Genomic DNA, 23,757 nt, shown 5'->3' on the forward strand with positions numbered 1-23,757 from the left:
AATGGGTCAATGACAATGTCATGTAGATCTCGATATTAGGCCAGGGGGTAGGCTACTACTAGTACTGCGTCTGTAGACTGACTGGTCCTTGTATTTTATTTAGTACTGTTGTACTTGTAGAGGTATTTTAATTAACACCACCCCGCCGCGCGCCGGTCCCTGCTGCTCTGAACAATGAATGAGTTTGCTTTAGTTTAGATGGCATGTGTAACTACTGAGTACTGTGTTGTTGACAGTGTGAGTGTGTAAAGTAACAACTTGGACGGGTTACGTTACTCGTTAGTTTTACTGCACTGTACATATACACGGAGTCGTACATACATAATGACTTGTAATAAAGTCGTTCCTTCAAACTCGTTCCTTCGTTTGTTATTGAGATTACAACGAAAGGCTGCTTGACCTGACGGTTGCTGCCCCTTGTTGAACGAAGAAGCGTGGGTGCAGATAGAAATTAATTCCTCGCCAACAACCAAGTAAGGCAATATTTGCAGTGATAGCGAGGCCAGATAAACTCCTGCTGGGTTGTTTGAGGTCCAGCATTCACGCTGCGACCGGTAATATCTCTAACTGTTACTTGGCTAGCTGAGCGTCGTCACGGGCAGGAATTTCCAGTCCATAACTTCATTAGGTGGTGGGCGGATAACTGAGTCGTGCGGCGAAGCGGAGAGGCAGGCGGCTTTCAGACGGAACGTCCGTGATGAGGCTCGCTCTGAACAGGTGTGACTATACTCATGATGTCCAGGTTATACTAACCGTAAATAAATCATTAAATGTTTACATAATCATTACTAAGGTTCGTGCACCAGAAAATATTGGGTACCGGAAAATTGTGTATTTTGTAGAAAGCCAGGCAACCATCCACTCGATTCGCTGGACTACGTGAGTGTTCTGGACGGCAGTCCTGAGTCAGTCAAGTGTCAAGTCGACAGGAAATCGCGACCTCCCATGTCAGGGGTATCAGACACACTATGGTCCCTCAGGGTTCTAGCCAAGTCAGTATAGTACTAGTAGGGGGGCGGCCACGGGGGAAACAGTTACCCGGTAAGGGCCGGGTTCCACTGCGGCTCCGCTGCTCCGCGGCACTTGGCTGCATGCAGCGGAGCAGCACGGTTCCACTGACACTCGCCATTCGCGGTACTGCGGTCGTGGTCCACACTTTTTGATGACGTTTCACCTGCCTGTGCGCGCGCGCACGCGAAATCCAAAAATCCTCGTGTTCTGGCCTGCGCAACGAATTAAATTTTGAATTTTGAACTTCTGGCGTACAAAACAATGCAAAGTACGGGAAACAGGTCGAGCCGCGACCGCGGCTCGCAGTTTTTGGTCAAGAATCGTAGCGAAAGCTCGCGGTGAGCCGCGGTCACTGTGGTAATGATGACGTATCAAGCCGCGAAAGACGAGCAGCGGAGCCGCAGTGGAACCCGGCCCTAACCCATTTTTCCATTTTCCATTGTCTTGGCATGCAAAAATGCAACACGCGGGACGAACCTCCGACTTCACCCTAGACAAAATATGCCTTACGAACCCTCTCAGTACTACTAGCAGTGACTATCGACTGCATTTTCGTTGGATGACATGGAAAAATACAAAAATTGACAAACGAGTAAAGGCCAGGGCGCCACTTTTCACAGGGGCCGCTCAATCAGAGTAGGAAGGCGTGGTGCCCCCCCCCCCCCCCCCCCGCTCCCTTGGCTATAATCCTGGCCACTACGGTATAGACCATACCACTCTTTACCTCGGGTACCCCATGAATCGATAAAATTCACTGATCACGGCTCTGGATTTCGAAAGGTTCAGCAGCCCCCCCCCCCCCGATCCCCGAGTAAATCATGTTTTGCAGTTGCTTGACTGTACCACCCTTTAACCCTTTGAAGCCCAAGGACGAGTATACTCGTCCCTAGTGATTTCCCAAGGACGAGTATACTCGTCCCTAGTGATTTCCCAAGGACGAGTATACTCGTCCGCGTACATATGCTCAGATACACTGAGAACCACACCGATTTCGCGACTCAAACATCGCTCATGGCTCTGGAATCGATGGGTACATGTAGTAGAAGGCCTGGTCACGCGACGATGTGACTCGCGTGGGAAAATTCAGATAGCTATGACGATGTTGCTGTATGTTTAAAATGCGTAATGCGTATTTGAGTATTGATTTTTGAATTGCAACGCATGGCGAGGAACTGTGCCAACCTGTCACTTCAGGATGTCCACAAGGCGATTTTCATCGATGATGACAGTGCCGATAAGCCTGCTGAGCCATGGTCCGACAGCGATGAGGATGAGTCAGAGGACTCAGAGTCAGAGCCTGAAAATTTGGAGCGCGATCAAAATTTGATCGTAGAGCAGACTACACCTGACGTCGATCCTGCGCATCCCTGACGAAGCTGGAGCTGCGACAAACTTGGATGATGGGCCAGTAGCTGATGGTGGGGCGAGCGACGAGGCTGACGATGACGGCGGAGTGTTTAAGACTCCATGAATTTGATAATTCTGACGCAGCCCTTGATGACACGATATGGACAAAACGAAATGACGAGAATGCATCACCCCAGTTTAGTGCCACTCCTGGACTGGTGAATGCACCTGATGATGCTGAAGATGTGTCCTTCTACACAGGCCTGTTCCTGCCTGATGAGGTGTTTGATCTACTTGTGACAGAAACACATTTATATGCACAACAGTATATAGCCAGCACGAATGTCTGGCCGTGCGCAATGGCGGTGGGATGGAAGCCCGTCTCAACAGCAGACATGAAACAAGTGTTTTCCCTCTATGTCCTGTCTGGTTTGGTTCGCAAGTCGCTTCTGCTCGAGTACTGGAGCACAGATTTCCTGATATCTACGCCAGGATTCCCAGCCATCATGTCCAGGAACTGATATCTACGCCAGGATTCCCAGCCATCATGTCCAGGATTCCCAACCATCATGTCCAGGAACTGATATCTACGCCAGGATTCCCAGCCATCATGTCCAGGAACTGATATCTACGCCAGGATTCCCAGCCATCATGTCCAGGATTCCCAGCCATCATGTCCAGGATTCCCAGCCATCATGTCCAGGATTCCCAGCCATCATGTCCAGGAACCGATTCTTCACAATTTTCAAATTTCTACACTTTGTGGATAACGCTACAGCTGACAAGACTGACAAACTGTACAAGGTGAAGCCGCTCATCGATCTGCTCAGTACCGTGTTTCGCACAGTGTATGTACCAGATACGCAGATATCAGTGGACGAGGAACTAGTCAAGTATCGAGGACGAGTTTCTTTCCGCCAGTACATACCGAGCAAGAGGGTGAGATTTGGAAGAAAAGTGTATGCTCTGTGCGACTCGTCAGGGTACTTCTGGAATTCCACCGTGTACAGCGGAAAGCCTGCACAGCCGCTACCACTTACCGCTCAGCTAGGTTCAACTGGAGCACTGGTCATCCACCTGCTAGATAACTTGTCAGGGAAAGGTTACAGACTTTTCCTTGACATTTTCTACACTTCATTCTCTCTCGCCGAGTATTTGCTTCAGCACGGCACGGCCATGTGCAGCACCATGAGAGCCAATCGTCTTGGCATCCCAGCAGAGTTGAAGGCAGCTGACGTGCCCAAAGGTGGCTTTGCATTTAGAAGGAAGGGCAAAGTGCTGATCATCAAATTCAATGACAAGAAAGTTGTGCATTAGCTTTCAACAATGCATAACACCGACAGCACTGCCACGCGCAAGCACAATCAACAACGCCAGGTCGTCCACCGCCTGCGCGCCAACCACGACTACAATCAATTCATGGGAGGTGTGGATAATAACGATAGCATGGTGCAGACCTATTCTGGTCTACGAAAATCATGCAAGTGGTACAAGAAGTTCGGCTTGCATTACATTGAGGAGAGCAGGCAGAATGCATATGTTGTTTATCGCCGCTATTGTCCAGCGAACACACACCAAAGCCACTTCCGCTTCCAGAAAGAGATGGCCCGCAGCTTGCTGATTTCTGCTGGCGTGAATGAAGATGCCATTGCTCTTGTCACACCTGGTCAGCTTAAACGACTGGCTGGCAAGCATTTCCAGCAACCCATCCCACCCACTGGCACCAAGCAGAATCCCACGCGAAAATGCGTTGCGTGTGAAGTGCACGGCCGGCGACGGGAGTCACGCTACGAGTGCAGAATGTGTCTAACAAAGCCAGCGCTCTGTGTTCATCCGTGCAACGAGCTGTACCACAACAAGCCCAAGTACTGAGGCCGGTTGCTTCTGCTCGGAGACTGTATATAGGCTGTACATACTATAAACACACACAAAGCCAATTATTTCAGCAAATTATCGCAAAACTGGCTTTTGTAAAAAGCCCATATTATGTTTTTTTTAGAGAATTTGTAAAAAAATGGTCTCCATGCTTGAAAAGGGCATGTGCACCAGCTAGGATGGTCATGACTTGATTTCCATAAGATTTCAAAAATCTCAAAATTTGGTCGAAAATGGCTGGGAAATCAGGGAATCCGGCTGGGCTTCAAAGGGTTAAATGCCTTCCGACGCCCCTGCTTGTAGGGAGCAACACATGCATAATAATTTAATTTATCAAGGTATGCAAAAGACGTTACATAGCGGCATCTGGCATATTCAGGGTCCACAGCACTATATATTAATAAATTATTATTATTGTTTATGTTGGTTGGTTGGTATATTTTATTTAACTTTGCCAGAATGAACAGTATGTGTATGTTTGTGCACATGTGTGTGTGTGTGTGTGTGTGTGTGTGTGTGTGTGTGTGTGTGTGTGTGTGTTTGTTTATGTGTTTGTGTGCATGTGTAAGTGTGGGTGGGTGTATGTGTGTATGTGTGTGTGTGTGGTATGTGTGTATATGTGTATGTGTGTATGTGTGTGTGAGAGAGAGAGAGAGAGAGAGAGAGAGAGAGTGTGTGTGTATATGTGTATGTGTGTATGTGTGTGTGTGTGTGTGTGTGTGTGTGTGTACTGTAGTGTATTGTACTAAAACCGGTCTCATACATATACGTTTAGAAGCCTGTTTTGAATACAAGCCTGATTTTCAAGATACACTGTCAGCACATAAGCTTAGTTTTAGTGTTGACATACATAGAAATACCTGGTGTGAGTAGAAGCCTAGTCCTGACATCGGTTTCTACAGGAATAGGCCCGGCTTTAGTACGCAACATTACGGTATGTGTGTGTGTGTGGGGGGGGGGGGGGAGCCAAGTGACTGATCACATGGGCGACCAAGAGTTGTGGGTAACGTAACAGTAGCCTGAGATCCCGAGCTGGCAGACCTCTCTTTGCATCAATCGAACAACAATCCCCTCTTATGGTCTCATCCTGAATCTGGATAAAATGTTTTTTCTCCTCTTTTTATACTATAGATCACTTTCCAGTCTGAGAGGGGGGGGGGGGGGCTCTCCGCAATGGGATAATTACAGTTCAGAGAACACCTACTTGTATACCAGTTACTCATGACTTGTGGCTAATTTTTCTCCAATTTGTCCGAGTCTTCAAGTACTCGCAAATTACATTGCAACTACTACTAAAAATAGAATAAAGGTTCACCAAATGTTCAAGCCTGGCCTATCATCATGGTTGCAACCAGTAAACAGTGAAGAGACTGCGCCGGTCAAGTGTTGTGAAGAGACTGCGCCGGTCAAGTGTTGTGAAGAGACTGCGCCGGTCAAGTGTTGTGAAGAGACTGCGCCGGTCAAGTGTTGTGAAGAGACTGCGCCGGTCAAGTGTTGTGAAGAGACTGCGCCGGTCAAGTGTTGTGAAGAGACTGCGCCGGTCAAGTGTTGTGAAGAGACTGCGCCGGTCAAGTGTTGTGAAGAGAATGCGCCGGTCAAGTGTTGTGAAGAGACTGCGCCGGTCAAGTGTTGTGAAGAGACTGCGCCGGTCAAGTGTTGTGAAGAGACTGCGCCGGTCAAGTGTTGTCAGGAAGCCTTTTTGTCTGAGTCGCAGTAAGTTATTGTAAAACCGAAAAGTCTAATGAGTCACAAAGTCTAACGTTTTAACGACCAATTTTTTCGTTATTTGAAGAAATGTTATCGTGAACCCGGTTTGAGATGTCTATGCAAAGATGCGCATACAGATGGGTGGCCAGGCAGCCATCGTTAACAAAAAACGTTTAAAAACTTTTTGGTCGTTAAACTTTCCGGTTTTACAGTACCCTAAGTTCACTTCCTAGTTTATTCCTGTCCATAACTATTCCTAGTTTATTCCTGTCCATAACTATAATGTTCTCTGCGATTTCTGTGTGTATGTGTGTGTACAGATTTCTGTATTTCTGCTTCTGGGCTGTTGCACTGCACTCCGTGGATACCCTGGGCCAGGACTGCTTTAGCTCAATTGGTCCGGGCTGTAGGAACCAGTGTGATAAAGGGGACTTTGACTCTACCCTCAACCTGACTTGGCCATCTCACTTAGGCGACGAGATCTGTGAGTCGTGATATTCATTGCAGCGTTGATGCGTTGGTGGACTGCTGATCCCAACATGACTTGGGCGCGTTGGCTTGATCGGTTCACGTTCCTTTTTGATTAATACAAACAACTACCTCCTCCTTCTCTCCCTGTCCCTTTAACAAGCGCTCTTTGCTGGACCAAAGTGAAACACCCAATATGAATTTTTTGGGTCTATTACATGCAGTAAAATGTATTGAATTGGAGCACGGTCCATTCATATCTGCACACTCGATCCTGTGTGAAAAGAAAAGAAAAATAACCTCTTCGCGCTCATGTATTGTTGGTTGTGAATTTAGATAAATAGGGTTGCTCTTTGAACTTAAAAGTTGCAACTTCGGCGGTATTAGTGATGAAGGTGGTTGCTCCAACGAGGAACACGCGCTTCCTGCTGAACTTGACACTTGACTGACTCACGACTGCCATCCGGAGCACATAAGGAGAATGTCACACATCAGTTACACTCGGCAAACCTGCAAAAAAGCACCACTCCCTGCTCAATACACAGTGTTTCGGGGAATTCACCCCTCATAGTGGAGCTTGAGTAGGCTGAAGAAGATTGTGCCTGAATCGCATATATACTGCTCTCCAGGCAAAACCATCACCAGGGATACAAACTTATGGAGACGCTCCATTCCCAGCGCGACAAACACCTCATGAGGCCCCAGGTAACAGCGTGAGTCAGAGTCGCTCATAGAGTTGTGCTAAACAGACGCTGAGAGCCAGTAGCTATTCACAACTCTGTCACATCCAACAACTAGTCGCAGGTCCGCGTGAGGGACAACGATATGAACTTAGAAGTTGCGACTTCGGCGGTATTTTTATGAAGTTGGCTTGCTAGCTTGCTCTTTGTTGTCAAATGTTCTTGCACCATACCTGTGTTATTTGTCTTCAAGGATTCGTAGCTGCTATGTATGTATTCGTAGCACTTGTTTATCATTCACCCTCCAATTATGAATGAACACCGCTGTTCGTATGTTTGGATATGATCGATTATCTTTTCACCGTTTTCAGTATCCTTCTGGAAGGAGATTGCGCAGAAACAAATGATAAAACTAAGTATATGCTGTCCTGATTGTGAGTGTGTAGATAGCAGCTGTATGTACTGCACTGAATTATTTTCTCTTCTTCAAGACAACTCTTTAAATCACTGCGTTCTATTCACTATATCCAAATGCGTGCCTGTAGGTACATGCCAAGGCACAAGCTCCGTGAGAGTCAGTCAACCACGTGAACAGTCCCCTGGTCCCGTTTGCTCTGAGTTTGGCAGTCCAACCGAGTGTGAAAGGCTGGTACCACTTCCGAAACCGGGATGCTTGACTGCGCTTCTGGCTGGTCCGAATTGTGGCGGTGAAACATGGAAAATCGAGCTGCAGTGGTTTTGTCCAGAGCTGCATGGTAAGTGGTTTTGTCCAGAGCTGCGGCATGGTAAGTAGCTAACAAGTCCATGTAGATGCATTACTCCTTTCTTCGATATTTTCTTGGTCGAAACTTCAGCACAAGCCCAAATTCTTTCCTACTGACAGTAGTTGTTTTGGATGATCACCATCCTTTGACACTAGATTGGTAGGTACTCTAAATGTGGCTTACACCAGGGCAATGTCTGTCTCTTGGCTGCAACATAGCTTGGTTCCAGAGCGTTACAGACCTATAGCAAAGGTCACTAGTTCCACTCCTGGTGGTGACCATCAACTTTGTCTTCAGATTTGCTTCCCTTCACAACTCCCTCAACCCACTGAACCGCTACGTTTTGTGTTATTTTTGAATTGTATGTTTTCTCTTTTCTCTCCTATTTGGGTAACTCCCTCTACTAATGAATGTTTGGGTAAAGCCTTGTTATTGCCTTGTTGTCCTTGTTGTGCACAGGATCACTTTGGCATTTAGCCGGGTTTCGCATTCGATTGATAGAAGAAACATCCCCTGTCAGCGTGTTTGAAGTCATTGACGTGGAAGTTGATTTGTCCACTGGGACGGGCATTTCACACGGTTTCCAGTACAGCCTTGTGTCCTCAGTGAATGAGTACAGTTCTCCTGGCGTGTGGATTGTCAGTCGAGTATTGAGTGAAAACACCAATGGAAGGTTTATCAAGTCTGGTACCAGCTGGAACTTGACTGCACAGGTTAATAGCCCTAGTGGATTTTTCTTGTCTTGTCTGATTTTTTCTTGTTTCTGATGGTCGAATTTAAATAAATACCATGTTAAATTTGCGCCGTTGGGTAGTTTCACCGGAGGCATGAGTTTTGAAGTCTGAAGAAAATTCCACGGTCTCTGTTTGGATGATGGTTACGCCATAGGCATAGCTTAGTGTTTAGAGCATAGCTGGCCTAAAGTGAACATCCCTGGTTTGAGTCCTGGTGGGGACAGTCAAATGTTTCTTCAGAGTTTTCCTTTTCCATTCTCTCAAGCTTTGTCGGATGCGAAGGCTAGTTTGTGTGTTTCTGAACATTCAAGCGATGCCGACGCGGATCCCGCGAATATTATTATTATTATTATCAAGCTTTGTCGAGAAATCCGCGAGTCCATTCTTGAAGTACTATACTACAGTTGTTGCCTGCCATTCTTTTTGGCCTGATTATGAGTACAGTCAGACCTCGCTTATCCGCTCCTCTTTCATCCGGATCCCTCGCCATGCGGAAGAAAATCGCCGGTTACCGGTGTGCAGCATACGTTACTCATACAACATAACCGGACCTCGCAATCCGCTGAGCTCATCCTTTACTTCCATAAGTCTTGCCTTCACGTTTTATGAGCACCGGCAATTTGTTCTGCACATCACAACCAGTAGTCAGGTGCTTACTATCGGAAGCCATCACCATGGGCCTCTGTACTAGTGTCAGGAATACATGTAGTCCCAAACCTGACCAGATGCCGGCACTTACTGTAATTTCACAAATTTTCGGTGTACTTTTATTTTCGGTACTTTCAGTGCGTCTGTTTCATACCTAAAATTTCAATACACCGAATAAACACTAACACGCATAATCCAATAGGGAACTGCTTCTCTGTACCGAAAATTTCTGTTCACCTAACCTGGCCTTTTGCCCTCATACCGAAAATATTGAGCACCGAAAAATTCTGAAATTAGAGCCTCAGGTATATGGGTGCAGTGCCCCAGAAGTTGTACATAAGCAACTCACAGCTGATATATCAATAATGATAAAATAATATTGCCCCAGAAGTTCATAGCCAATTACCAGCCAGAACATCTGGAACAGCTGCTAAATAAAAGCGACAGAGATAATTTGGTACTTGATTGATTGCAGAACCAAACCAATCTGTATGTGGAAAATCCAAATGTAACTTAGCACGAACATGAACCCACCGTGATTGCTCCAGGTCCAAAACCGGAACAGCCAGACTACGTTTCGAGTGAGCCAGTGCATGTACTAGCGCAGTCTAAACTGAGCAGTGGTGCGCCGAACGGCCCTGTTCCATGCCTTGTCACTCCCCAAGGCATGGACTGTAGCCGTCTTCTTATACATGATGCTTTGTTGTTGTGCTGTGTTGTTCTTGATTTAGGTCATTTCACTACCACTTCAGTCGAATCAGTCCGAAAGTCTAGACAGTGACCAGAGTACCCATGTTAAGGTGCAAGGTGTGAAAAGTAAGGCTTTAGCAGCAGTCTCTCTACTGTGTATCGTGAAAAATTTCACATTTCTTCTTCCTGTTGTAGTAATTGATAAGACTATGGATATTTGTTCTGATTCTTGTGATTGTTTCCCCGGCGACCGCTGTCTGAGTGAATGTAGAAGAGGTCCCATGTCTAAAATAGATTTTCATGTTCTAAATCTGCGAGTGCATACGGTTGATGTGGTGTTATTGCAAGCTTTATACTTTTGCTGGTATTGTATTGTGGTGGATGTGTGGAAATCTTAGTGGAGTCAATAGGATCATTTTACCAAGTATCGTACAAGATTGGACTATTTTGACAAATAAAGTCTGTGCCTACTAGCCAGATGGTTGTAACACTGTCAGCTGCAACTTGACTCCTACATTGTATCTTGCTCATTTTCTCTGCTTTGACTGCCCCTATTTAACAATCATCTTGGTGAGAGGTTGGGGCAATGTTGCAGTTGCATGCGAGTCTGGCTATCCAACTTTCTAATCGTACGTGCTGTAACTTCCGTCTTGCGATCAGCTTTTTCGGCACTAGAGGGAATTCCAGGAGGTGGAGGGAGCTGATGAATCAGTGCATTCGTTCTTGGTTTTTGCTCCAGGTTGCAGGTCACTGACAGGATGTGACAAGAATTATATGCAGTTCAATGCTAATCAAGGGCATAGCTGCCACTCCGCAGCATGCCAGAGGAACGGTATGTGGACATTCTGTGTGAGATATTGATTGCTGGATTGTTTTGGAGTGAGCATAAAATTAATAATCAATAAACCCACGCTGACAAGATTTATCAAAAATGTTGATATTCATAATCAGACCAAGGTCAGCAGAAAAGAAGCTTGGGTCTATTCCCGTAGCTATGCAAAATACCGGTCCACACAGCTTTAATTCATTGTTTGTTTGTGCCATCGGCATGCCTGGCGCTATCCCGTACCGTACCATCAAAGACAGCTGGCCACAATATTCAAATAGAGCTTTCAAATGCAGGATCATAACGTGAAGCAACTTGGAAGAATGAGTATGTATGCAAAGTGTATCAGGGGAATGCATGCAGGGCGATAGTGCGGGTTCGAATCCCAGGTTGTGTCTTGAAAAAAAGTGGAAAAATGAAAAATTTATAACATCCCTATGTTTTTTTTGCCTAGGTCATCAAGGTAGTAGACGGTGTCGTATTACTCTCGACCGTACCCGTACCGTACCGTACCATCAAAGACAGCTGGCCACAAACAGCTGGCCACAATATTCAAATAGGGCTTTCAAATGCAAGATCATAACGTGAAGCAACTTGGAAGAACGAGTATGTATGCGAAGTGTGTCGGGGGATGCATGCAGGGCGATAGTGCGGGTTCGAATCCCAGGTTATGTCTTGAAATAAAATAGGAGAAATGAAAAAATTATAACATCCCTATGCTTTTTTGCCTAGGTCATCAAGGTGGCAGACGGTGTCGTATTACCGTTGAATGCAAAGAGAAAGTTTGATGTAGCCAATCAATGTAGAAAAAAACATTTCCATCAGTTCTAATAACATGCATGATGAGCTAGCCAGGCAAAAAAAGCATAGCGTTAACGTAGGGCCCTGAGCTTCCAAGCTCTCTCGTTTCTGAAAATATAACGATATCTATTATTTAATGGCGCTAGAGCGACGAGCTATCTTAATGTCTGTGGTGCTTCCTTTGCATCATGGCTGGTAGCTCGGCTTGCTTAGTTAAAGCTCGTAGCTGTACTGGTGAGGCCTGTATGGCCGAAACAGCTTGCTGTCTTCAGCATTGGGTAACAATATTTTTTTAAATATAAATACTAGATGCGTTGGGGTTCCCGCGAACTAGTTTGTGCATAGAGTTTTCGGGTACAGAGAGGGCTGCGTCCCACGAGCCTGTGTGGTGTGACAGGAAGCGTGAGTTTTGTCTGAAGAAGATGGTTTTTAAGGTCTCTGCTTGGATGACGGCTACACCATAGCTCAGTGGTTAGAGGTTTGCAGCTGGCCTATAGCAAAGGTCCTTGGTTTGAGTTCAGGCGGGGTAATCAATTTTTTTCTTCAGGCATTTTCCCTTTTCAATTCTCACAACCGATGAATAAAAATTATTTTCTCAATTTTGTATTCTACTGGACAGAGATGATCAAGAAAACCGAAATTTGAAGTGTGTTGAATTGATGTATGTACCTTCTCTATTCTATTGCATCGTGCATACCGTAAAGTCCCGTTTATCCGCCCTCTCTCTAATTGCCGCCCCCTGTCGATTTTCTAGCTGTGAAGCCACTTCGGCGTATACAACGAAATACAATGTCGAACCGACGCATGCACTGCTGTACACAATACGTGCCAATCCAGGATGAAATTGTGCAGAATCCAGCACATCGAGTCTGATCCTCGACGTTGTTGTACTTCGTACTGCACTTTACAGCCTTGATCTAATTCCCGCCCCCTGCTGAAAACCCAGCTGGGAAGCGACATGGCGTGGGGGGGGGGGGGGGAGGCGGATCAACGGTACTTAACGGTATTAGCATTAATTCTATTGATAGCACAGTAACCAGTCGTATTGTACTGTGCCTTTGGTACCTGTGTACAGCCATCCAGCACAACCCAGCCGTGTTCTGTTCTTGTGGTAAGTGAACCAGGATGCACGGAAGTAGTTTTGAGATGTACAATGTTATAGCAAAGCCCCTAATCCTATCCATTGTGCAGTGCAGGCAACCACTGCAACTGGCTGGCAACCTAGGGTACTACTCTGTATTTCTGCCTATCCCTGTGTGTATTGGGTGTCTTGGAGAATCCACCGGTCAACATACAAGCTGCCACTGTAGTTCAGTCTTCGGGTCTGGGACGGATGCAGTGGAGGAGAATATTCCAATCGTTTCCATTCGGATAAGTTACTGAAATCAATCAACTTGGTTCGTTTAAACCTACTGTTAGCTTATTATTATCGCAGCGGAATTCCGGGTTCCATCTAAATCCCCTTTTCAACATACTTCTTGTGCACAATTTTTCTACAGTCCATTCAGAAAAAAATGAACTTCTAGCTTTTGGCCATAAATGGGTCAAACGTTGAGTTTTTTTAGAATTTTTTTCTGCAATCCCATATGGAATCCTCTTCCAATTATGTTTCTGAAGTTTTTTGTCCAAAAAGCAAGCCATAGCAAGAATAGGATTTCGGCCAGGTTTTGCCCCAAAAGCACTGAATTGGGAAAAACCATCAAAATCCAGGCCGTTTGACCCCGCCTGCAACAGTGCACATTCTGCGGTTCGAACCCCAGTTCAGGCACCCTTTTTGGACCCTTTTTCAAATTTCAAAGTTCGCAGCACTGCACTGTGTACGATGAAATCACGAAAAATCGCCAAATACGGGAGCTCGCCAGAGCCAGGACCCATCTTTTTATGAATGGACTGTAGAAGGCCGTCTATAAGATTCATTACTTGGAAATTTATTGAAAAGAAAAAGGGACCAAGGAACTACAAGTTACGCTATAATGTCCAATATACACCACCAGGTCCTATTTATTCTCTATAAATTAATCCTTGGCTCTCCATCTGAGTCCATTCTTGCACAGCTGGAAATTTATTATCGACCTTTTTGTTTCCTGCAGTTCCTCAGCGGCCTTGCGTGAACCTAACACTGGCACAAAATTACCGGTCACTGGAGATAACATGGGGTATGACTGATAACAAAGTCAGCGCTAGCTTCTTCAGGATTACTGTTGATCACCGTGGCAACAGTGGCACCTTCAATTACTCTCTAAATGAGGTACATCTGGATGTACGAGTGTGTATGCTATTCTTTGAAAATGAATACTTCAAATCAGGCCGCAGACTTCCCCGAATCCCGAGTGCGTTGCTACAAAATTTGAGAGAACATTGGCAGCAAAGAATGTTGATAAAAACGCAGCACTTTCCCGCCCACGCACTCGCACATACACACACACACACACACACACACACACACACGATTCAGGTTGTGCGTGCTTCCCCTAGCTGCATCTCATGTTTGGCATAAAGTGGTCTTTGTAAAAAAAACACACACACACAAAGTACTTTGGACTATATTGGTCTACACTGAATACCTGTGCAGCACAGCTAGACTGTTTAAAAATCAAATCTGACCTTCCGCAGATGTCTGGGTTCCACTGCTCTTGCTAGTACGCACGGTAGTGGGCCATGGAGTACACACGACTTTCCTCTAATCATCAGCTCAGGTTTCCCTTAATATCACTGTACTACAGCTACACATCGAGGTGTGTGTGTGTGTGCGTGCTTGCGTGTGTGTGCGTGCGTGCGTGCGTGTGCATGTGTGTACATAGCATTACAAAACATGTACATGTATATGTGTTCTGTGAACGTGGTATGTGTTCATGAACATACCGCCTGTCCCTGCAGTCAATGTTAACTTCAAGTGAACAGATCGGGAATGCAAGTCGAATTCTCGTGTGTGATCCCTTAATAAGCTCGGTAGGTGGGCAGTATAGTGCCACGGTATTTTGTATAGCGTTGATGTTTGACATTTTTTAAAGATTTAATCCTCGTAGATAGCATTACGTATTGCTATGTGCATACCATGTATGCAAGTGGGGTATCATCAAGAGATGCGCAGACAACTTTGTAAAACGTGAGACTTTCTAACCTGGCCCTGGTGTATTGAACAAACTAGCATCAGAGCATGTACAGCCTAGCATGTAAAGTTCAGTAATCACAGTCTTTTGGGGTGTAGAGTCGGAAGCTGTAACGCTCCATTTCTACTTTATTCCCAATAGAATCCACGCATCTCCACCAAAATGAGAATAGGGATCCATGCACATCCACCAAAATGAGAAGAGGGCACCACCAACTAAGTAGGAATTTGTTTCAAAATTGTACAATTGAAGCGTCATTTCACATGTACATGTATAGAAGAAACGACACATATGAAACTTTCTGAACCAGCAATCGAATGGTGTTGATCCGAGAGGCTGCAATATACATCACTCATACATTACTTCCAATCAAAGGCAGTTCCAATAATTATAACTTTTTACAGTAGGCGCTATTTGTTGCAGCTGCCGTGTGCTAATGGGAAGTTTATAAAAGTCATTTTGAAATCAGTATCGCTATACATGCTATACTTACACACAAAATGCACAAAGGAGGTTTACGTAGGATGTTTCTGTTTCTTGCACAATGCGACTTGATGCTATACGTATGTAGTTTTTTAGCAGAACTATACTCTTGTGTGCACTGTACTCTGTCTATACTCAGAACTATACTCTTGTGTGCACTGTACTCTGTCTATACTCAGAACTATACTCTTGTGTGCACTGTACTCTGTCTATACTCAGAACTATACTCTTGTGTGCACTGTACTCTGTCTATACTCAGAACTATACTCTTGTGTGCACTGTACTCTGTCTATACTCAGAACTATACTCTTGTGTGCACTGTACTCTGTCTATACTCAGAACTATACTCTTGTTTGCACTGTACTCTGTCTATACTCAGAACTATACTCTTGTGTGCACTGTACTCTGTCTATACTCAGAACTATACTCTTGTGTGCACTGTACTCTGTCTATACTCAGAACTATACTCTTGTGTGCACTGTACTCTGTCTATACTCAGAACTATACTCTTGTGTGCACTGTACTCTGTCTATACTCAGAACTATACTCTTGTGTGCACTGTACTCTGTCTATACTCAGAACTATACTCTTGTGTGCACTGTACTCTGTCTATACTCAGAACTATACTCTTGTGTGCACTGTACTCTGTCTATACTCAGAACTATACTCTTGTGTGCACTGTACTCTGTCTATACTCAGAACTATACTCTTGTGTGCACTGTACTCTGTCTATACTCAGAACTATACTCTTGTGTGCACTGTACTCTGTCTATACTCAGAACTATACTCTTGTGTGCACTGTACTCTGTCTATACTCAGAACTATACTCTTGTGTGCACTGTACTCTGTCTATACTCAGAACTATACTCTTGTGTGCACTGTACTCTGTCTATACTCAGAACTATACTCTTGTGTGCACTGTACTCTGTCTATACTCAGAACTATACTCTTGTGTGCACTGTACTCTGTCTATACTCAGAACTATACTCTTGTGTGCACTGTACTCTGTCTATACTCAGAACTATACTCTTGTGTGCACTGTACTCTGTCTATACTCAGAACTATACTCTTGTGTGCACTGTACTCTGTCTATACTCAGAACTATACTCTTGTGTGCACTGTACTCTGTCTATACTCAGAACTATACTCTTGTGTGCACTGTACTCTGTCTATACTCAGAACTATACTCTTGTGTGCACTGTACTCTGTCTATACTCAGAACTATACTCTTGTGTGCACTGTACTCTGTCTATACTCAGAACTATACTCTTGTGTGCACTGTACTCTGTCTATACTCAGAACTATACTCTTGTGTGCACTGTACTCTGTCTATACTCAGAACTATACTCTTGTGTGCACTGTACTCTGTCTATACTCAGAACTATACTCTGTCCAGGAAATAATGAAGAGCAACTTGTAAATTCCCAGAATTCGCCTAGACAAGGTCCCACCTCATGCTTTACAACTGGTTTTAACAGTCTAGGACCACCCGTAATGCATTAATTCTCTCCTGTCACGGCCTCTATGTCTATCTACCTAAAATCTCCTATTTTCTCTGGATCCAAGCTTTGGTCTAATCTGCCTTCTCATATCAAGGCTTGCACAGAAATCAATGAGTTTATCAACCACTTCTCCCTCATAGACCTAGGCAGCTGATGCACTAAAGTTATTATCAAGGCTTTCAAGGGTGGTTTTCTCTTTCTCTCTCTCTTTTCTCTCCGTCCTCCCTCTTTGTATGTTCCATCCTGCCATGGTTGGCTCTCGCCCTTCATGTCAACTGATTAATTGGCCATCTTTTGACGTGCCAGAAGATGTTGTCTAAATAATAAATAAATGAATACCGTCTCCAGAAATGCTTGGCGACTTGTTTGACATGAAAGACTTCGGCTAAGAACGAAAATCTATATCTTTTGTCATTGGAATGAAAACATCTATCACCAAATTTTACTTTTGGTTTCCTGTGACGTATGTCCCATTGTTCTGCCCAGTTTAAGATCACCAGGGACCTCAACGTGCAAGTTCTTCCAAACGAACGCATTCATGTAACTGTAAGCGGCAATTACTGTGCTTTTCTGTTAGTCTTCCATAACCAGTAGTCATCTTCAGCGACTCTAGCCTTTACCGGACATTATGTTCTCTGTGTGTGAATGATGAATTTTACGAGTGGATGCTAGAGTGCGCTATCTGATTGTATTCATGTACTTTGGTGCAGGTTATGCCAATGTTTAAGAGGAGTGACCAGACCGTAGTTGAAGGCGAGGGGGCAGGGGTAGCATCTGTAATCCGGCCTCCGCTGCCTACAGATCCACCTGTGCCTAATGATAAAAGTAGCAGCTCTGGAACTATCCCAGGTAAGGAACTATTTAAAAACTCTCTGATTTGGGCAACTTCTCAGTAGGCTGGCTTGTCCCTGTGTTAAGTAAGGTTGCACCACGCAAAACGGCAAGAGGACGATAGTCGGGGCAATCGTTCTCGTTAGAAGCCATAACCTACATGTATGGGTAAATGGAGTCACTTGACTGTAGGTTCCATTCAGGGATAGAGACACGGGAGCTATGTGCATGGGATCAAATACATCAGGCACAACGGAGGTTTGTAGAGTTTGTTGGTGAGGATCACTAGGGTATAGGGCGCATGCAGCAGAAGGAACACAGAGGAAGTTAGATGCAAGGGCCACTAGACATGGAAGTGCTGTGTGCATGGAGGGAGCAGAATGGGCGAGGAGCACTATATGCACTTTTTTGCATGTACTAATACTGTCGTGGACATGAAAATCCAGTCGATTGACTGGGACCGGCGCCCTCAGCGCGTACAGAACGCTGCATGCAGTGCACGCTCATGTTGATCCAAAGCGTGCAGCACGCTGCCGTGCATAAATTCATGTGTGTACTGCTTGCTTACCCACGGCTGCATGGCCAGCGCCCTGGGGCTGCTAGACGTGCGACCGGATTTCCATGCCCACGACAGTAGTTGGATTTCACTGATGTGTCTGCTCTAGGGATTATCGGTGGATTACTCGGTGCCTGTCTTCTCCTGCTCGGCATTCTACTGGCTTTTCGTATCCGGGCATATCTGCTTGAGAGAGGTATGTGTAACCTAGCCTATGTACTCATCCTCATCCTATGTACATATCTCTCCTTCTCTGTCTACGTCTCTTGGCAACATTTCAGTTCCCGTTCCTTCTCAATCTTCAGTATGTACCTGTTCATAATGTTGTAATCAACCTTCTTTCTTTCTGCTGAATGTGTGTGTGTGTATGCGCGCACACGCGCGCGTGTGTGTGTGTGTGTGTGTATGCATTGCCTCCCCTCTCTCTCCCCTCCCCCTTTGCCACTTTTGACTTGGGCAGGGAAATGTAGCTGGCTGAATTTCTAGATGTAAAGTAGAGTCTGAAATTCGAACCTGGTGTCATATACTTCAGTATTAATTTTTCATGCTGAACTATGGCGTCAGTGAGCTGGCTACTATGTGATTAGGTGTTATAAGATGTTGCGGCAAACTGGCGTTTAGCATTGTCTCCCCCTTTGCCACTTTTGACTTGGGCAGGGAAATGTAGCTGGCTGAATTTCTAGATGTAAAGTAGAGTCTGAAATTCGAACCTGGTGTCATATACTTCAGTATTAATTTTTCATGCTGAACTATGGCGTCAGTGAGCTGGCTACTATGTGATTAGGTGTTATAAGATGTTGCGGCAAACTGGCGTTTAGCATTGTGCCTCCATGTGTATAAGTTGTATGGACATACAACTGCATAGCTGCTTTGCGTGCCTCTACTGATCTATTCAGTATCCAGCTACATGTACGCCACTGAAATTCCTGGCAAGCACTCATCCATGTTGTGTGGAGAATGTTCCAGATTTGAAAATTGTGTTATGCTATATATAAGCATCATAACTGAAGTCAAAGCTATGCTCAACTTATCATAATGATCTTGGAGATCTGGAAATCTTGGAGTGTCTTTCCCTCAAACCAGTGGATCTTGGAGAATTTGTGAATTGAAGGAAAACACTACGGACATTGAAGTAGTGACTTCAGCAGTACTAATAGACAAAGTAGGCCGCTCCTACATGTAGCACTCGTTTCCTGCCAAAATACTTGACACTTGACTGACTCACGACTGCCAGCTGGAGCATGTTGAACCATGCGCTCTGCAAGTCTGGAATAAACCACCACTTCCTGCTGAAAACACAGTTAGTTAATTCTGTGCTCCAAAAGCACTACAGTTTTGCAGCGCCACGACAACCGATACATCACTAGGGGTACAGACTTACAGTGCTAGTGTGACTGTGCTAGATGAGATGCCACATTCAGCAGTGTGCAACTGTGCGCCTTTGCAAACTTGGGAACTGAGCAGGATAGAACAGCTCATGTAATGAAAAGATAACTATCACTCTCATCACATGAGAACATGACAAAACAACGGACACAATACCGGAGTGACTGGAAGGAAACGCTCTTGTCAGCAATAAGAATAAAAAAAATTAAAGCGAAGGACAGCTGCAGCCTTATGCCCAGGGGAAATTTTATCGAAACGTATTTTATCACAATGAATATAACAAAGGCGCACCAACAACAAGGATCATGGCATTGTTCTAATATAATTATTTATTCTTTTTATAACATTTCAAAGCCTTCTCATAGAATGATGTACGTTTTAGGAACAATCGTGAATAATAACCGCACAGTGAATAATAACCGCACAGTGTACAACAGTGGAACAAGGCTAGTATGTTGAAAGTCCGAGTTTCATGCTCAGATCATTGCAATCGTCAGGCAGCATAAAGATGCTGCTGGCTACGCCAGTATAACTGGCATGAATATTATAATATGCAATAAAAAGATGCAAAGGTGTGAGTGGTTTTCGGTGTGGTGCTATGCTTTAGGTCTTAGGCTGGTAGTATGCGTGGCACTGAAATCATAAGCAGTGTGAAAAGCTGTGCACATGCATGTGGGACTGTGTTAGTTCCAGGCCCGCTGTCAGTGTCCTATTAGCACAGAGTGTGTGGGTTGCTGGTGCAGTCAGGAGGCTGTGGTGACAAAGTCAGGTGATGCCACTGGCTGCATCCTCCTGTCACGGAATGACAACCATACGTACAGTGAAACCTGTCTAAGACGACTGCTCAAGGGACCTTCGAAACGTGGTCTTTGTTACCAGGTGGTCTCCGTATCCAGGGTTGTTTGACTGGAAAGATCATCCCTTGATTCTAGTTCCAGTGGTCTTGTAGGACAGGTGGTCGCCTTATCCGAGTGGTCGCCTTGGCAGGTTTCACTGTACATGTTTCAGTGCAATAGGTGAAAGATTTAGTATATAAGTGAGAAGTTAATGTAAACAACTAAGGCGCTAGGTACTCCGTCTCAATATCTAGCACCTTCGTTGTTTACATTAACTTCTGGATACAATAGTAATATTTTCTATCACCTATTTCACTTGTGGCTATAGTTGATAAATATGGTGGTAAAGACACACCTGGCAATATGGCAGTAAACACACGCCTGCCCACACACGCTCTCTAGGCTGCAAAGTTCTGGCATAGAGCTCTCCTTCTCACCACCACCACCATCAGTTCGTGCCTGACGCCTGGTCGATGCATGGCTGGCGGTATCCGGCATAGCAGGCTGGTACATCAAGTAGCGCATGGCACATAGATGATGACACAGCAACGACATAGCTCGATTGCGATAGTTGCTAAGTTATTCACTATTGTTCACTTGCCTGTACTTCCTTTCAGACTTACAAGAAGGCTTTGAAAATGTTGAGGAGCAAATACCTTTTAACCGTCCTTGTTGTTGGTGTGCCTCTTGCAATATTCATTGTGACCATTTGTTTTTGATCTCCTCGTAAACTGCAGAATTTGTCATTTTTCTCCCTACACTCAACCAGCAAGAAATGAGCATCATGACTCCAGCCTAAATTTAGAGAGTCACTTGCTTAGTATCTTAGTATCGAACCCAGTCTTAATTCACCTTAGATGATAAGTCATAAAACGTTTTCCCCACCCATTAATTAAAGGCTTTCTGATTTTCCATCTATCTTGACACATGTCTATCTGTTTGTCTCTCTATTTGTCTTCCTCGATGCAGCACGGCAACCTATCAATGTATTGAAAAGGGCAAAGAAGACGATACTCATGACGCTGGATGACTTGGAAGTAGTTGCAGAATCTTTGGTGCAGAACATGGTCATTCAGATTCTATCGAAAGAGTATCGGGCATTTTATGATGCCACATGCAGAGAAGACCAGCTAGACTGCCTTGTTGATGTAAGTACCGCTTGAACTACCTGTATAATTTACTGCGGACGTACAGTCTGAAGAAGACACGTGTGCCGCTACACTACCCTAGCATAGGTGTACTGGATGCAAACGGCATTGTGGCATGATCTAAGACCATCCATTAGCAGCAGAAGTATCATCAGTGGTTATTGTCAACTCCGGTGTTGCTACGTGCGAGTCTTCTCTACTACATCTCCTCTCCTCGCTCCTTGTGATTGGTTTGGGGTGACTCAATTGACATCTTCAGTGGCTTACGCGGAACCCTGTCCTGCTTCTTCGCGATCGTGATCACATTCACCTAGGCTGGTCCCACCATTGTGCCCGTAGAATACTAGGGAAGCGAGGAAAGAGTGTAACTCATATGTTAGTCCACAGGAATCCAATGAATGATTTATGTAGGGTCCCTGAGATCAGGTGCAGCAGAAACCAGTCTTTGTGCAAATGTCTATGTCATGCCCGGAGTCGCAGAGTCTCTTGGTCAGTCCTGTTTTCATGATGTGGCCGATGGTCTCTGTCTCTCCCCCTCATTGTTTCCCCAATACCACTGTCTTCCCCCACCTATGTCTTCCTTGGTGTGAGTGCTGTCAAAGGCGATTTATAGTAGTTCAATACTTGAAATACTGTCAGGATTATTACGTCTTGAGGGGGGCATGTGACCTGTTTCTTTTTGTTAAACTTCGCCTCCTGTGCCTAATAGTGTCCATTCTCTTCTGCTTTGTATTGTTTCCTTCCCCTTGTCAAGGTGGTTCCCTGCAGGGGTGAACCTGCTTTCGGGTATCTTCTCTATGCCTTCCGTAAATCTGGATATGAGAACCTCGCAAAAAGTCTCTTCTTCCAGGTTACCGAAGATGTGCAAGAACGAATACGGCCAATAGTATTTCCTCCGCCACCGTCCCCAGCTCCACGGCCGCCACCAAGTTACGACTGTCCACAAGTGTACATCTCCTACTCGCGTTACAACAGGGACGAGGCTCTGAAAGACGTGTACCATTTATGCGGTATGCTTGAGTCATGCTGTGTTGATGTTGTAATTGATGAGGATCATATGACTGATATGGCTGATAATGTTCCACAGTGGATTTCTGAGCAGGTGGCCAAAGTGCAATTCGTCATTGTTGTTCTCGACCACACGTATCCGTTGAACCTGTCAACGCATGTGCAACAGGACATAGAGTACTACACGGACGACCAGGGCTATAGTCGTGCGCGCCTCGAGAGTCACTATCTACAGGGAGAGACGTACTGGGGCCGGCGCAACTTCATCATCCCGGTACAGTTTGGAACGCTTCACAGTGGTCATGGTAACGATGTACCCATGCTGCTGCGTGGTAAGACACGTTATCACCTTCCACACCTATTCCTGCTCGATGATGAGCAGTTTCAGTTGATGGTCAGACGTATCCTGGGTGAACATCTGCACAAGTATGTGACTGATCATTTTGCACAGCCCACCTATGCGGCAGGCTACCCGCAACAGGACACTAGCGATTTGTAGCCGTGCACAGCAGTATTTAGGCACAACTCGACCATCACAATCATTGAATTTATCCTCAATCATATCACATGCAGAACTTGAGCTTTGACTTCTTGCCGGTAATAGTTCTTCCGAGGTCTAGCCTATACATGCAATACATCTATTCATCCCCCCCCCCCTTGAGTTCTGCTACCACTGTCATGCCCCCCCCCCTTCAAAGCCACCCCCCCCCCCCCTTGCAAAGCCACCCCCTCCCCTACAAAGCCCCCCCCCCCATTGCAACCCCCCCCCCTTGAGTCCTGCTACCACTGTCATGCCCCCCCCCTTGCAAAGCCACCCCCCCCCCTTCAAAGCCACCTCCCCCCTTGCAAAGCCACCCCCCCCCCCCCCATTGCAAACTGCCACTATTATTATTGGCATTAGCAGTCACAACTTGAGCTTACAGTGGTTTATCAATACCACTGGACAACGTTCAGCGCATTAAATTAAACATTGTGATCTTGAGCAGTACAGTGATCTGTATTTTCTCTGCGTCAGACCGAATCATGGTTTGGACAGGTGCAGACCCACTGAAATTCTCTACCAGCCTATCCAGCGTACATTGGAGCAGCATGTGGGCTTCAACACACACCGTTTCAGTGTGCTCATGGTGGTTTGGATAACTAAAGCAAGCGGCATCCTTCAAAGAATGTTTACTCTGCGTGCAAATAATTATTGTTCAACTATGGGATGCATACAAGCCTGCAGACGAGACTGCGGTGCGCCTGGCACAAGGCCCAAGGACGAGTCTGAATTCTCTTTTCCATTGTCTATGGGTTCTTCACCTAGATTATGCTTGCATTTCGTGATCACAATGTTATTCATTGCT

General features: G+C 45.3%; 1 protein-coding gene across 2 annotated transcripts; it reads left to right on the top strand.

Moving 5' to 3' along the window:
- The first annotated feature begins 306 nt into the window (after positions 1 to 306).
- LOC135808995 (uncharacterized) lies at positions 307 to 23,092 on the top strand. 2 transcript variants are annotated; one of them, XM_065322250.1, is made up of 14 exons: positions 307 to 717; positions 6,261 to 6,424; positions 7,634 to 7,873; positions 8,312 to 8,565; positions 9,966 to 10,050; positions 10,664 to 10,756; positions 12,627 to 12,662; positions 13,642 to 13,799; positions 14,429 to 14,500; positions 17,133 to 17,192; positions 17,357 to 17,495; positions 18,143 to 18,229; positions 21,225 to 21,403; positions 22,158 to 23,092. In XM_065322250.1, the coding sequence occupies exons 1-14, from the start codon at positions 698 to 700 to the stop codon at positions 22,908 to 22,910; spliced, it is 2,340 nt and encodes a 779-aa protein (XP_065178322.1). In that variant the 5' UTR covers positions 307 to 697; the 3' UTR covers positions 22,911 to 23,092. The 2 variants fall into 2 exon arrangements, with proteins under 2 accessions (XP_065178322.1, XP_065178323.1); XM_065322251.1 differs by having other exon boundaries at positions 309 to 717; positions 7,634 to 7,843.
- The last annotated feature ends 665 nt before the right edge of the window (positions 23,093 to 23,757 follow it).

The sequence above is a fragment of the Sycon ciliatum genome, chromosome 2 (genome assembly GCF_964019385.1).
Source record: "Sycon ciliatum chromosome 2, ocSycCili1.1, whole genome shotgun sequence".
Lineage (NCBI taxonomy): Eukaryota > Metazoa > Porifera > Calcarea > Leucosolenida > Sycettidae > Sycon > Sycon ciliatum.